Below are 15198 nucleotides of genomic sequence, written 5' to 3'. Positions count from 1 at the left end.
GTAGTTCCATATCTGGACTGCAGTGTGAGGCTTGGTTCACACCACAATGGACAATGCAGCAGTACTGTATCTGTATAGTACAACTCCAGGGATGTGTTAATATATTAGGCCTCGTTCACATCATATGCGCATGCGTGTGCATTTGGAAGCGCATATGATGTGCTGAAACGCAAGAACGGCAGAAGGGCATAGACAGCCCTTTTACCGTTCACATCTACTGCGCTGCGCAGCAGTACGATGCGCTAGGAAGCGCTTGCGTACTGCTGCCTGCATTTTGCCCAGAAGCGCAGAGCTGATCCCATCACTGTCAATGGATGGGATCAGCAGCACAGTGGCGCAGATGGCATGCGATCGTACGCATGCCATCTGCACTGAAGAGATGTGAACGAGGCCTTAGTGGCTACATACAACAGATTTAAATATATAGTAGACACACTGTTTCAAGAGCTATACATATGCAACTGTTCTTTAGGAATTATGGTAACTATATATCTTCTAACGAGCTCAGACACTACTGTATTGGCCATCCACTCCTGTCACTGCCAACATGAATGAGGATACTAAAAGTTTTGGTCTAAAATAGGGGAGCTCAGTCAGTACAGGGAGACAAAAGGCAGGGGGAAGTTCAAGAAGGCCCACTTATCTGACTGGAGGCAAAACGGTAAGAGCCTGTTTCCACTACACGCAGATTGGATGCAGAATGGATGCAGAAAAACTGACTCCAATGAATGCCTATGGAAAAATCTGCATCAGAAAAATCGTGTTTAGCGGAAACAGGCCCATAGGATTTCATTGGGGTCAGTTTTTCTGCATCCATTCTGCATCCAATCTGCGTGTACTGGAAACAGGCCCCAAGCTGAAAGGGAGTATGAAGCGAGAAAAAACAAAACAAAAAAAAAATGACGACTTGCCTAAGGAGAGGGAAGGCTCTGGGTTCTAACGAGCCTCATAGTCCTATTAGTCTCAGATCGATCGGTGACTGCTCTCTGCTGTTGCCCAAGGCCCAAACGCTCCCGAAGACTGGCTGCTCTGCACTGCACATGGTCTCTCACGCTTGAGCATGCGCAGTACTGAACTGTCCGGGAGCACTCAGGGTTCAGAAGCCTTCCACAGCGGGAGATTTGAATCAGGAATCCAGGGCTGGAATTTAGGAACCGTGAGGAGAACGGAAAGACTCATTAAGACCCAGAGCCTTCCCTTTCCTTAAGTATCTGTTTTTTTCCTTAAAATTCTACTTCAGATTTAGTTTTTAGTTTGCTGTGGGTAGGAGAATATGTGAAAAGTGGAGACAAGCCCCATGAGCACCTATTGGGCCCTAGGAAGGCTCCTAGGTCACTCCAGATATATCCGAGAGCTACATGCACAATATATATATATATATATATACATACATACATACATATACATATACATATATATATATATATATATATATATATATATATATATATATATATATATATATAATCCTGATTACATTATATAAACAGTAACACCAAAGGTAATATATCAAATTCATTTTTTTAATGAGCCGGGGGTTTAAACTTTTGTTGAATTTGTCCTAGACCTGACAAAATGTATGGATAAGTACACTCATATTAACTTGTTAAACATATTACAGCTCAAAAGAAGACACTGTTTGTAATGTACTATAATCCAAATGACAACAATGTACAAATGTCAGATTGCATAACAGCACAGCTCGACTTCACACTAGTGAAACCACTACACACTGGGCTTTGTTCTTACAGTAGAAGTACTTTTATTATAACAATTATCTGTGAAATAGAATGTTAGAGAAGCCATATCCGTTGATTACACTGGTAACCTCTTAGTAAGCTTGCATACCCATCAGTCTTCAGGATGACTGGAAAAATGTGATTTCTATACTAATTCTTTGTGGAGAATATTTCACATTTTCCAAAAGTGGTTAAAGTAGACCTTCATCTACCAACCGTTTGTTTTTTTTGCCTAAAACAACTGTTTAGCATCGGTTTGGATTACATTTCACGAGGAACCATAATAAAAATAACCGCAATTCATCAATCAATACAAAAAAATAAGAATCTCAGCCAGTGGCACAGATCACCATGTACCTTCCCCAGAACAGAAGGGGTGGATAGAGAGGCTGTGTCACTGGCTGGGTGGGGATGGCCTTTAGCTTCCTGGTGAACAACAAACTTTCTTCCCTTTAAGAAGCCAAAATACGACTTTCAGCATTACCAAAGAACCAACAGGAATAAAAACAATGCTAATTTGATAGAACATTAATATAGCTACCTGGGGGCATGTTGACAATGTACGATTAAACAACATTAAAGCAGTTATTCCAAAACATGCACATTAACAAAAATCTACAAACCTGCTCAACTGCTTATGCAGAGAATGAAAAGGCCATAGGAAGAGCAAATGTCTGAGTCCTAGTTGGCAACTGACAATGAACAAGCTGCCAAATGTTCCTAAGATTTCAAAGCTAAGCTATCAAACATGTGAATAAAGTCATACCATAGGGTATTCTGGTGTTTCCATTTGCAACGGTGTCCGATCCATTAGCAGCTTCAGTGGTGGAACTAGTAAGAGGCACCACACTTTCATCACTGCCCTTTGCACCGGGCAATTCTTTAAAGACAGCAGCATCTTCATCCTGGATTTTATCAAGGCTTTCCTGTGATATATGGGTCAACGCCTCTTTCTTTAATCGACCTGCACGAACCAAGTAAGTAAATAGTATATATCACAGACAACAAGACAAGAAAGCTACAGGTAGAGGAACGTTTAGAGAAAAGCAACAGTGACAACAAAGTATTATAAGCCAAACAGATTGAAACATGTACTATACACACACACGGTACAACAAAATTATAGGTTTGCATAGATAAGCAAACAATACTTGTTACTTGCAAATAACAGAGACTTCCACTGCAGTTTGTATTTATAAAATGCCTTCTTTCTCATGCTACAACTACAAGAGGAGGTACTTAGCAGGAGAAGGGTGTAATATTCTCAAAATGACACGCAATAAATGGAGGCATGTAACAGGGGTAACAATGTCAAAGGTCATAAAAATGCCAGGTGTGTTATATGCAAGGATGTGAGGGTACATCATCAGTGCCACATCATACCTGCTGCAGCACAGTGCTGCTATTCAGGTCAATGGGAGCTACCAATCAGAAAATCCAGCCTTCCCCCACTGAAGCAGCAGACCTTTGGTCAACCCTTGGCCACCAATAGTGGTTTTCAATAGTGGTTACAGTGAAGGACAGGATAGTCTTCCACTGTCTCACTGGCCAGCTAAAAATACATTAGGCTTTCAGCGTCAAGAAGAACATTGCTACACATTGCATTAAATTAGCAAACCAAGAAAAGAAGAAGGAGAAAGCCCCCCTGCTTCATAATGTGACAATTTTAAAAGGCAAGACTTTAACCAGTTTACCACTGAGGGTTTTTCCCCCTTATAGTCCAGAGCAATTTTCACCTGTCAGCGCTCCCCGCTTTCATTCATCAATAACTTTATCAATACTTATCACAATGAAATGATCTATATCTTATTTTTTTCACCACCAATTAGGCTTTCTACAGGTGGTATAGTTTGCTATTATTTTTTACCAAAGGTACATACACACATCTGATTTTTCCAAACGACCAGTCAGACGTGGGTACAAACGATCATTCAGCTGATAAGACTGGTATAGACGGATCTGCTTGGCGGATCGGTCAAAACCAGTCTTATCAGCTTAACGATCGTTTGTGCACACATCTGACTTGACGTCCAAACAACGGGTCGTTTGGAAAAATCAGTTGTGTGTATGTACCTTAAAGGCATTTTAATGGTAGTAATAAGAAAAAAATTAGTTCTCAGTTTTTGGCCAGTATAATTTTAAAATAATACATGCTACCATAATTTAAAATATTGGCGCCATACATTGATAGGGACACAATTTTTATTGGAAATAACCGTGCATTTTTCAGTTTTGCGTCCATCACTATTTACAAGCCCATATTTTTAAAAACAACAGTAATATACCCTCTTTACATACATCTTAAAAAGTTAACCCCCTAAGGTAACTATGTTTTTTAATTGTCAATTTTTTTAATGCAAAATTTCTATGTGGGTAACTATGGGAGAGTATGGGAGGTAAGGAGTTAATTTTAATAATATTTGTAGGGTTTTTATTGGAAAAAAAAATGTATGTACCATATTTTTCGGACTATAAGACGCACTTTTTATCCCCCCAAAAGAGGGGGAAAATGTTGGTGCGTCTTATGGTCCGAATGTGGCTCCCCCCCCCCCCCCCGCTTGATGGCCGATTTTGGCTCACCCTTCCCCCTCCCTCCAGACCTCAACGTGATGCAGCCTGCAGGAATCACTGTCATTCAACCCAGAACTGGCGGTTCTGCTGTCACTGAGGGGACACTTCTCTTAATGTCCAGCATGCTGCGGGGACCAGCAGCTCTGCTCTCACTTAGGCTGCGGTTTTCCTAATGGCCAGCGTGCTGTGGGGATGATTATCCATTCGCCCGGGACTGGCGGCTCTGCTCTTTCCCTAATGCTCAGTGTCTTGTAGTGCTTCAGCCTAGAGGGAGGATCAGCGTTACTCATCTTGTACAACCCCAGGAGCGGCAGCTCCACTGGGTATACCCTGGAGCGATCGTTAGCGCTGTGGCTTTAAGGGTCCCTTGCTTCATGACCTCATTGGGGAAAAGCACCACCGATCCTGGTGTGAGCGACACTGATTCCTGCAGGCTTGCGTACCTTTTTATGTCTGATTAAGCATTAAAAAGTAAAAAGAAAATTGCGATGCACAGTCTATATTTCTTATATCACTGATATATAGATCATTGATATTCTGTACTAGTTTACCTTTTATTGCCTAATAAAGCATTTCATAGTAAAAATGCAGGCTGCTTCATGCTGTGGTTCAGAGAGAGAAGTGAGGGGTATATTGCCTGAAAACTGCCATCCCTGCCTCACATCACTGACTTCAGCAGCTTAAACACTCCTGCACCATGGACGCACCAGGTTTAGTATATATTTTTTCCCCCTGGTTTTTGCCCTATAAATCTAGGTGCATCTTATGGTCCGGAGAGTCTTATTGTTCGAAAAAATACAGTAGATGTAAATTGGCTACAAGATGTCCTCGCACATTATTTCTGTTAGGGTACTATAAATACACTAAACAGGAAGTAATGCGTGGATATGTTACTTCCGACATCACAATGACGCAAGCATCATATTGTTGCTGGCGATCATTGACACGTGAACTTAGATCAATAAATGGGAACTGCGTTCCCATTCATTGACCTCGGAGCTAATGAGCAGTGGTGAGTACACGCTAAAGCACATGCATGAGGAAGTGGGAGCATGCGCAGCAGCAGGAGCAGCAAGATGCGTATATCTACGCCCCTGGAGCTAAGATGAAGACTCCAGGGGAATAGATATACTGTAGTGAAAACATTAACTGGTTAATGATTATTAAGGCGGCCGTATACAATACAACCATATTTTTTGCTTTTTAAGTTTGTTAAAATGATCAATCAAATAGAAAAGTAAACGTAAACTTTGCTTCTGATCGAGGGATGTTGTTAGATTTTGTAGAATTAATTTATTAATTTCAAAATGTTATTTGATTATCCTACAAAATAAAAAATAACCATTTACCTTACCTAAAGTGCCTTAATATACTGGGCCGTTTCCTTGTGTTTCATTCTGCTTTAAAGAGAGTCTGAAGCCTCAAAATTACCCTTTTTTTATCCAGTCTTGTTAAGCATTAATGGGCTAGCTGAACCGCCGCTATCCCACGGCAAATGAGGCTTTATTTAGGAGGCTTCAGAGTCTCTATAAATAGGAACTTCTGTTTAAAAGTAAAAAGTAAGTATTTTTGGGTTTCCACACTAAGCAAGAATAAATCAAACAAAAATTTGGTCATGGTGGGGTTGACAACGTGCAAATTAATCTTTTAAAGTAGACATGCTGAATATATGGGTTCCGTCCATTCAATTTTTAAGTAAACCTGTAAACCGGTGTCTTTTGCCTGACAATGTAAAACGCCTTTATTTCTGCTTTTTTTGTCATAATACTTCTGAGTCATGTACATGAAAAAGAGGTGTGGGGAAATTTGGGTTCCCAATTTCAGCAAGTAGAATTTCTGTAAATTTACCAATATTCTTTGCTTTGAAAGTGTAAAGTACAATAGTAAAATATCAGTATATAACACCCATATTTTATTACAACTAAGTCTAAACCTATTCTTGCACAGAACCCTCCAAACCCTCCCTCTACCGATGCCCAACCTTAACCCCCACTACGACACCTAACTCTAATTTCCCCCAACATCTACCTTAAAGACCCAACGCACGCCAAACCTTAAAGAGGAGCTATCAGCCAAACTATACCAGGATAAAAAATAATAAAAAGGTAGGTAAATATTTGCTCTACTTACATGACAGATACATTGCACTGTCCACGATTTGATTTCAGTGAATTTTATAAAACAAAAGTAAGGTAATGCAGAAAATCCTGTTCCCTGGCAGGGATCATCTTTAGTCCCTCCAGCGAAGCCATGGCTGAGGTCATTTCCTCCCTTACCCCCCCCCCCCCCCCCACAGTAATAGCCAGCGCTACATTAGCAGCACCCCCGCATCCATGAGAACCCCCCCAGCCCTGCTACCATATCAATAGGGATTTCCCCTGCATTTCCCCTCAAACCTGCAGCATCCATTTGGTCTCGCAGCATAACAGCGCTTAGCAGGAAAGAATAAATGCAGCTCCATTGCCTGGAACCAAGTTGAGGCGAATCTATGTGTGCTGCATATATTCTTCCCCACTAAGCTCTATAATGCTGCGCACCGATCGGTGGAGATGCCTGTCGGGCTGGAGTGCGGGGAGGGGACGGACAGTGGCAGACGTGAGGCGGCCAATAAGAGAGGGATAGGAGTGAGTGACACAGGCTTCAGCCAATCAGGCTGAACTAGCTGTGTATGGGGAGAAAAGGACTCCCCCACCTCCCCCCCCCCCCCCAGCCTGCACTGCAACTTCTCTTTTGCAGCTAATTGCTGCGCACATTAGAGCGGGGACATGAGGATTCATCGGCAATTAAAAAAAAAAAAAAAATAAGTTTAGTTTTGAATTTAGGCATTGCCTTTTAGAAAGCTTTTTATCAGTTTTGATAAAATTAGAGAATTGATTTTGTTTTTTATGCGTAACAGTTACTCTTTAAAGGGACTCCAAGCACCTCTCATGGGCATGACTTTAAGCCAGACGACTTCCAACAAAGTCGTGCTATGACCCCTCTGGAGGAGCCTCTTGCAATGGCAATGCGTGTCACTTCCTCTCCCTGCTTCATTCAGTGATGCACTTCTCTAACAGAGAATACAGGGGTGACCCGGCAGTTATAACATAGCCAAGATGGCAGCTGCGATTATTAAACTGAACGAAAACTATTTGGTGTAGAACGGCGATTCAGGCATCAAATGAAAGAAGAGAGCACAAGCTACAGGTATGCATCTTTAAGTACTTTGCAGTAGGCATACCTATCAGAGGTGCTCGGAGTCCCTTTAAAGACACTCCACTAAGCTTAAAAGCAACTTCCCCATGCCTAATCATAACTTACCCACCCACCCAACCTTAACCCCCCTTTCCCCACTGCAAATGAAAAAAAAAAACATGCAAGAACGATAATCAAAATTGCAAAAACAAATATGGGCACCTCATACGAAATACCATTTATAGTCTGAAATGTGGGCACTGAGGCTGTCTGTTACTTATAGGAAAACTGAAGTCAAAAATAAAAAATGACATTTACTCACCCGAGGCATCCCTCAGCCCCCTGAAGCTGGATGGTGCCCTCGCAGCCCCGCTCCGATCCTCCTGTCCCCGCCGGCAGCTACTTACGGGTTCGGCGACAGCCGCCGACAGGCTGGGAACGCGAGTGATTCTCCGCGTTCCCAGCCGCTATATCACCCTCTATGCTGCTATAGTGTATATGTTATACGCTATAGCAGCATAGAGGGTGATATAGCGGCTGGGAATGCGGAAAATCGACCGCGTTTCCAGCCTGTCGGCGGCTGTCGCCGAACCCGGAAGTAGCCATCGGCGGGGACAGGAGGATCGGAGCGGGGCTGCGAGGGCACCATCCAGTTTCGGGGGGCTGAGGGATGCCCCGGGTGAGTAAATGTCATTTTTTATTTTTGACTTCAGTTTCCTTTAAAGCAGGTGGCCCAGTCAGCCAAATTTCACAATTTAAATGACAGGGACCTATGCAGTGCCCACATTTCTGCTGATAATAAGCGCCTACATTTCCTGCGCTTACCTTTTACAAGTCTGCAGATCAAGAGCATTACAGGAAAATAAAACCGATCCACATGATTATTCCTGGTGAGAGACTTTTTTATAACTGCCAACCATTATTAGTGTAGGCTGCTGCCTCAGAAAGCAAGTAGATGTACAGAAGGCAGTGAACATCCCATTCTATCCAGAGAGTCAACGTTAAAACCACGGAACACTTATTGTATTTGGACAATAGTAGCCATCTCCATATTTCTCTCTTACACACTCTGCTTCTCTCATCAAAACTATAGCTAAATTCAGTAATGTGGTCAGTTTCAATACACTTCCATTGCAGCCCCATCTTAGAAAAATAATCTGCACATAAGAATTCAGGAAATCTAGGGATAGGCAGTTCAGAAAATAAAACCATGTTATTGCTACTTTTTATAAAAATAGGATTAAGAAGAAAAAACATACTTGCTATTTTCTTTCTCAGCCACGGGCATACAAAAAACCACACTACTAAAGCAAATAAAATGGCAACGCCTATTGATATCAGAGCTGTGGCCCACACTGGGAAGGTGTGCATTCCTAGTACTGAAAAACAAAACAGGAAAAAAAAAACAAAAAAACACAAAAATCATCATCAAAAAAACAAAGGTTGTTACATGTACACATTTCTGCAAAAACATTAATTCTATTCTTCAGATTCTGAGGTCAAAGATCAAGTTTTTTTGTTTTGTTTTTTTAGCATGAAATTCAAATATGTGGAAGCAATCTGTCGTATATTTAAAGAAACAATAAAAATGGATTGTATACTCAAACTGAAAAACCAATGTTTGTCAGGGCTAATGTTTTTCAACTTATACATTTGCATACAATACATACAATTACTGAGTAAGGCCCGATTCACACTGGCATGGATGGACAACTGATCTGTGTAAAAACTGAGCAGTGGCATGGATCAGTTTTCTATCCATGACCCTCCATTTCACTCGCGCGTGGTTAATGTGACGCATCCGTCAGTACGGAAAAATAGCAGCAGACCAAAACTTGCAGTCCGTATGGTGGAACACCCCAAACGGATCCATTTGAACGGACCAGCGTGAACTTATCCATTGGTTAACACTGGATCCATTTCTCATCTGTTCCATTACGATCCGGACCCAACTCCATCAGATTAGGGGTACAGACAGGGTTGCACTTTCCATGTTGTACAACTTAACAACCAATTTTGAGTAAACAGCACAAATCAGGGGAATCTGTAAAGGCTCCCTTTGCCATGCACCCAGGAAATCAGCTCCTCTATGCTGATTTTTGAATCATTGCTTGCTTTTTTTTTTTTTTTTTTTTTTAAATAAAACATACATAGGCTTTAGACCAAAATGTAAAATTGCACACTCTCTTTCTCTCAACTGTGTCTACATTACTGTATCTGATTTGCTGACCGATCTCTAGAGATGGTCAAAGAGATACAAATCATTACAGCTTGCATGCAAATTGTATACTGCTTAGAACTGTGCCAATCAAAACCTGCAGGAAGTGCATTTGATTAGGCCAATTCCAAGCAGCAAACAATTTTGCAATAAATTTGCTTGCAAGACAGAATTATTAGCATTCCTCTACCTATGCATAGACAGCATTTGCAGTACAGTTAAGAGACACACTTTGTACAGTCTGGACAGCCCTTGTTTCTACACAGGCACCCTTCAACCCCATGCATAAAAAAGTAAACATACTTACATGGTGCCCCTGTATATAATATGGAAAATACATTAATTCCTATTGTAGCAGCATAAAATATTGGGAGTGCTCGCAGCCCACTAGGCACTGGATCCTCCTGCAAAAATCAAACAAAGTGATCAATTGTATCCAAGCAAGAACATGGCTTCATTTAATGCTAAAACAGCAGTACAGATTTACTCCAAACATTCCCCTGTGACAACAGCACCCACACCTAAAAGTAGACAGAGGGGCTGGGAGGAAGCAGCAGCCAGCCTCTCCAGGTGAGCACAGATCACTTGACCTCTTCCCTACCCCTGCTACTGCTAAGTGCCCAGCGTGGCAGATCTAGCTCAGTCTCAAAATAAGAATCTTCTGACCTGTAGTGCTGGCCACAAAGTTAGCTTTTCAGCAGGAAAGGTAGGAACTAGAGAGTGAGTATTGCTCTCTAGCTGCCAACACCCACCCTGCTGCCTGCTCTATGCTTACTGGAGGGATCTATGGCTATATGCTTATCCTCTACCTTTAATACATCCCAAATCGCTGACCTAGAATTAACAATATTGCAATGTGAGACTTAAATTAGTGAAGGCAAAGTAGTCAGTACGACAGCAAGTTTTGAGGCCATTTTAAAAGGGGATAAAAGTACCAGTTTGCATGTGCCAATCAACTAAGGTCTCCATTGAGAAAACATGAATAAATAAACAACCATTAGCTTATTACTCTAAAGCAGAGGTTTCTAACTACTGAGTCGCAGACTGTGCCAAACTGGGCATGAGGTTGCTGGGAGTTAGGCAATGCAGAGCACAGTATGTGATTTGCTATGGGGAAAAATGCAAAGAAATGTCATGCTAGATGGCCAAGTTATTGGGGTTACAGGAGGTACAATTACAGCAGACACTCCATTATTGAGAACTCATTTAAAGAGAAACTCCAACCTAGAATTGAACTTTATCCCAATCAGTAGCTGATACCCCCTTTTACATGAGAAATATAATGCTTTTCACAAACAGACCATCAGGGGGCGCTGTATGACTGATTTTGTGCTGAATCCCCTCCCACAAGAAGCTCTGAGTACCGCGGTACTTTTGGCAGTTTGTTACAATGTAACAAGGTTCACAGACAGGAATTAGCGGTTTACAGCTGTCTCCAACGGCCAAAACAGCTAGCAGCAGCTACATAACCTGCCCACAGGAAAAATGTCACCATGTAATAAATGTCAGAATGTAAATCGGGGAGAAGAAAGATTTTACAATGAGCAAACACTGACTAAATCATTTATACATAATTATGGTAAAAAATGAAGCACTTTTTTTACTACATTATTTTCACTGGAGTTCCTCTTTAAACTAAAACAACCAGACAAAGAAATCCCGGCCTTGCAAGATGCACAAAGCTATTTTTACAGTACATTATACTGTAATATAGCTGTGTTACATCACATTAAGATTGTGTTTGTCTTAATTGGTTTTCAATTTATTTCAACATTATTACAGAGTTAATGGTGGGGTATATTAAGAGGAAAAATACAGAATATCAGGATCAGGTTTATTTTGCCAAGTACAGAGGATAGTACATGGAATTATTTTTGGCACAGACAAAATAAAAAACACATTATCCATGACAAACAGATCTATTGTTTACTTTCCATGACATCCAGATACATTACAAGCAGTTCAATGTTTTACTATTCTTATTACTACTGTCATATTTTCATTGTTATTTTGATATTTTGTGATTTTTTATTATAGTTATTTTAACATTTATTTTTTAATATGGTCATTTTAACATTTATTATTACCGTATATACTCTAATATAGGTCGACCCCGTGTACAAGTCGACCCAAATATTTGACACTCTTAAGCTGGAATTTTTTGATGACTAAGGGCCCGTTCAGATCAGAAATGCGGATGGCCATGCGTGCGGAACGCGTGCGGACCGCAACGCGTACGAACGCATGGCCATCCGCGTTTGTGTGCGTTGCGTGGCTGATCCCATCACTGAAAAGTGAATGGGACAGCCACGCGTTTTTGCAAAATCTGCGTGCAGCATGCGTTCCCGGACCGCACAGGTCCGGAACGCATGCAGTGTGAACATCAGACATTGCACTCTATGCAATGTCTGATGTCGTGCGTTTTGGCCACCTGCACGCGTTTCCAAAACGCGGCTGGAAACGCGTGCAGTGTGAACGGGCCCTAAAGTATAAGTCGACCCAGTCGACTCAGATCTGGCTGGGATAGATACCTGCTGGCTGAGATCAACAACGCTGCTCTCTCCCTGGCGCTGCACAGTGACGCTATAATATCTGTATAAACAGTGCTGACACTACAGGGGGAGCAGCTATTAGACAGGCTGTGCTTATGACAGTGATGCGGGGGGCGGAACTTAAATCGCCGGTGTCTTGTAATAAAAAAAAAAAAAAAAGCTGCTTGCACCAGGGACAGCTGGTGAGGACAATGATCGGTGGCTGGATCGGAGAGATTTAGAGCGGCTCTTACCTCCAGCCACCGATCATTGTCTTCGCCAGCCCAGCTGTCCCTGATGCAAGCAGCTTTTTGTTAACAAGACACCAGCGATTTAAGCTGCGCCCCCCGCATCACTGTCATAAGCACAGCCTGTCTAATAGCCGCTCTCCCTGAAGTGCCAGCGCTGTTTATAGAGCGACTGCTGGGGAGAGAGCCTCGTTAGTCATCTCAGCTATCAGGTACAATGAGTGAGGCACAGTGAGCAGCTCCTACCCCCGCAGCTAAGGAGGATCACGTGCTGAGCGGGGGTCAGCATTCTCAGCCGTGCCTGAAGGCATATGTAATGAGCGGGGGTTAGTCCATTCTCCTGCGTGGAGGGGGGAGCAACATTATGGTAACCAAAAATTCTATAAGAGCAGGGGGATACGATCTGACTGGCTGGCAGCACTAGGGGGGCAGAATGCAGAAGATGCAGAGTAGTGGGGACTCTTGATACTCGGCTGCAAGTCAGAAATTTAGGCCTGATGCGAGTGTAAGTCGACCCCCCTACTTCACAAAAGCAGATCAGACCTAAATTTCTCGACTTATAGTCGAGTATATATGGTAGATCTCAGATAAAATAGAACAATAAAAATATCTTAAAATTTCAAATATACCCGGCGCCCAATTTTCTCACGCCCTTATTTGAAGTATGCGTGAGAGGATCCTGATGTGATTTACCTTATTCAAGATGAAATACTTAATCAGCATAAAAAGTGCACCAGACATCAGCCCAGACAGCAGGGGTGAAATGAACCAGGAAGCAACTACAATTAAACAAAAAAAAAAAAATCAAGAGTAAAAAAATATTTAGATTTAGAACAGCAAAGTGTACATCTAATTTCCTTAATGTCAAGACATTGCCATAATTATATATATCACCATGCATTAAATCTCAAAATATCAAGCAAACATGCACGATTATAGATGTATTATTAATAATATAGCACTGTACAAACTGCCATTACATCTGTATGTACAAAAATCCCTTGACTATGAGTGGTAATATGCGTAAGCCATGCTAAATTCTCAGTAACTCCTTATAATTTTGTTCCGCAATTTCATTTAACAAGGACTGCATACATGTGGTGGGAAACCTACAGAGTGATCTGTGGATAGGCAATAAGAAGTTAACGCAATTCAGTATATGATAGGTTTCGGTGAGGCCATAGCAATACAATATCTATAAAAGGCTCTAAAGCTTCTCCATTCTAGTCAAACTACAAAAGTGGTCAGTCTACAATTTCACTTAGATGTGTAAGGCCCAGTGCACACCGAGCGGTTTTAGCAGCGATCCGCCAACCGCATCTGCCTGTGAAAATGCTTGGCTAATGTATTTCAATGAGATGGTGAACACCAGCGGTTTAAGGTTTTTAGCAAACCACAAACGAGCCTCCTGCTGCACGTTTGCGGTTTGCAGAAGCGTTTCTGCCTCAATGTCAAGTATAGGAAAAACACAAACCGCTCTGGAAAACGCTACATCAGAGCGGTTTTCCAGACGTTTTTGTTACAGAAGCTGTTCAGTAACAGCTTTTACTGTAACAATATGTGTAATCTGCTACACAAAAACGCTCCCAAAAATGCTAGGCATGTTTAGAAAACGTATCTAAACATGCCTAGAATCGCTCTGAAATATGCTAAAAAAAACGCTAGCGTTTTGAGGATCTGTTAGCGGTTTTGGTGTACACTGGGCCTAAGTTGCCTTTCACTGGCTTCAATCAATGTACAATTGCACTTTATAGAGGACCACAGCCTGCTCAGTTATTGTTCAGTTTTTACAGTATTAATATTATTCTAGACAATAATATAAATGCACTACTTCCTGGTTTCAAAGAATATTAATATTTTAAAGCTTCAGGTATTAACTAGCTTTCAGGCCAAAATTCCCCATTACCACACCTGAGCCAAGCACACTGCAGCTGTAAGTTAGAGCCACGTGGCGTTCTCCATTCATTCCTACAACATATTCTGGAGCCTAGGTTTTCAACAAGTAGTAACCACACCTCCTGTGGGCACCTATGTTGGGATAAGTTATTCCATAAAGGAAACCTGAAGAAAAAGGTATATGGAGGCTGCCATATTTGTTTCCTTTTAAACAGTACCAGTTGCCAAGCAGTCCTGCTGATCATTGTGGTCAGTGGTGTCTGAAACACATCTGACATGTACATGAAACTAATTCACTAATCATGTACACGCAAACTAACCACCTGGTTGCCTAGCAGGACTGCTAGGCAACCAGGGCTGTAGAGTCATAGACCAGGAGTAGGAGTAATTTTTGGGTACCTGGAGTTGGGGAAAAAAATGACTCCTAATAAATGTAAACTATAATTAAAAGAGAAAACATGATAAAATGTTCTATTTCTAACGGTCATCATAAATAACATATATACAGTAAGAGCAGAGCCTAGTCGACAAAAATGAAATAAACCAATCAATTATTAGTATTTTTTAGTATTTACATAGCCCCAGCATCTTATTCAGTGCTGTGCAGTGTATTATTGTCTTGTCACTTAACGGTCCCTCAGAGGGGCTCACAATCTAATCCCTCTTATGTCTATGCATGTACCGTGTAGTGGAAAGCCAATTAACTTATCCGTATGTTTTTGGGATGTGGGAGGAATCCGTAGTGCCCGGAAACCCACACAGACAGAGGGAGTACATACAAACTCCTTGCAGATGTTGACCTGGCTGGAGTTCGAGCCGGG

General features: G+C 41.7%; 1 protein-coding gene across 5 annotated transcripts in view; it reads right to left on the bottom strand.

The window, feature by feature from the left end:
- The window catches only part of SLC20A2 (solute carrier family 20 member 2), a 129857-nt gene that overhangs the window by 23610 nt on the left and 91049 nt on the right, over positions 1–15198 (bottom strand). For all 5 annotated transcript variants that reach the window (XM_068233659.1, XM_068233658.1, XM_068233660.1 and 2 more), the window contains 4 exons: positions 13175–13260; positions 10010–10106; positions 8744–8863; positions 2506–2703 (listed from right to left, as the gene is read on the bottom strand). In XM_068233659.1, coding sequence (XP_068089760.1) covers positions 2506–2703; positions 8744–8863; positions 10010–10106; positions 13175–13260 — 501 coding nt within the window. The remainder of the gene's footprint in view (positions 1–2505; positions 2704–8743; positions 8864–10009; positions 10107–13174; positions 13261–15198) is intronic.

Source organism: Hyperolius riggenbachi, chromosome 1, assembly GCF_040937935.1.
Source record: "Hyperolius riggenbachi isolate aHypRig1 chromosome 1, aHypRig1.pri, whole genome shotgun sequence".
Classification (NCBI taxonomy): domain Eukaryota; kingdom Metazoa; phylum Chordata; class Amphibia; order Anura; family Hyperoliidae; genus Hyperolius; species Hyperolius riggenbachi.
This window is presented reverse-complemented; position numbering and strand designations above follow the sequence as displayed.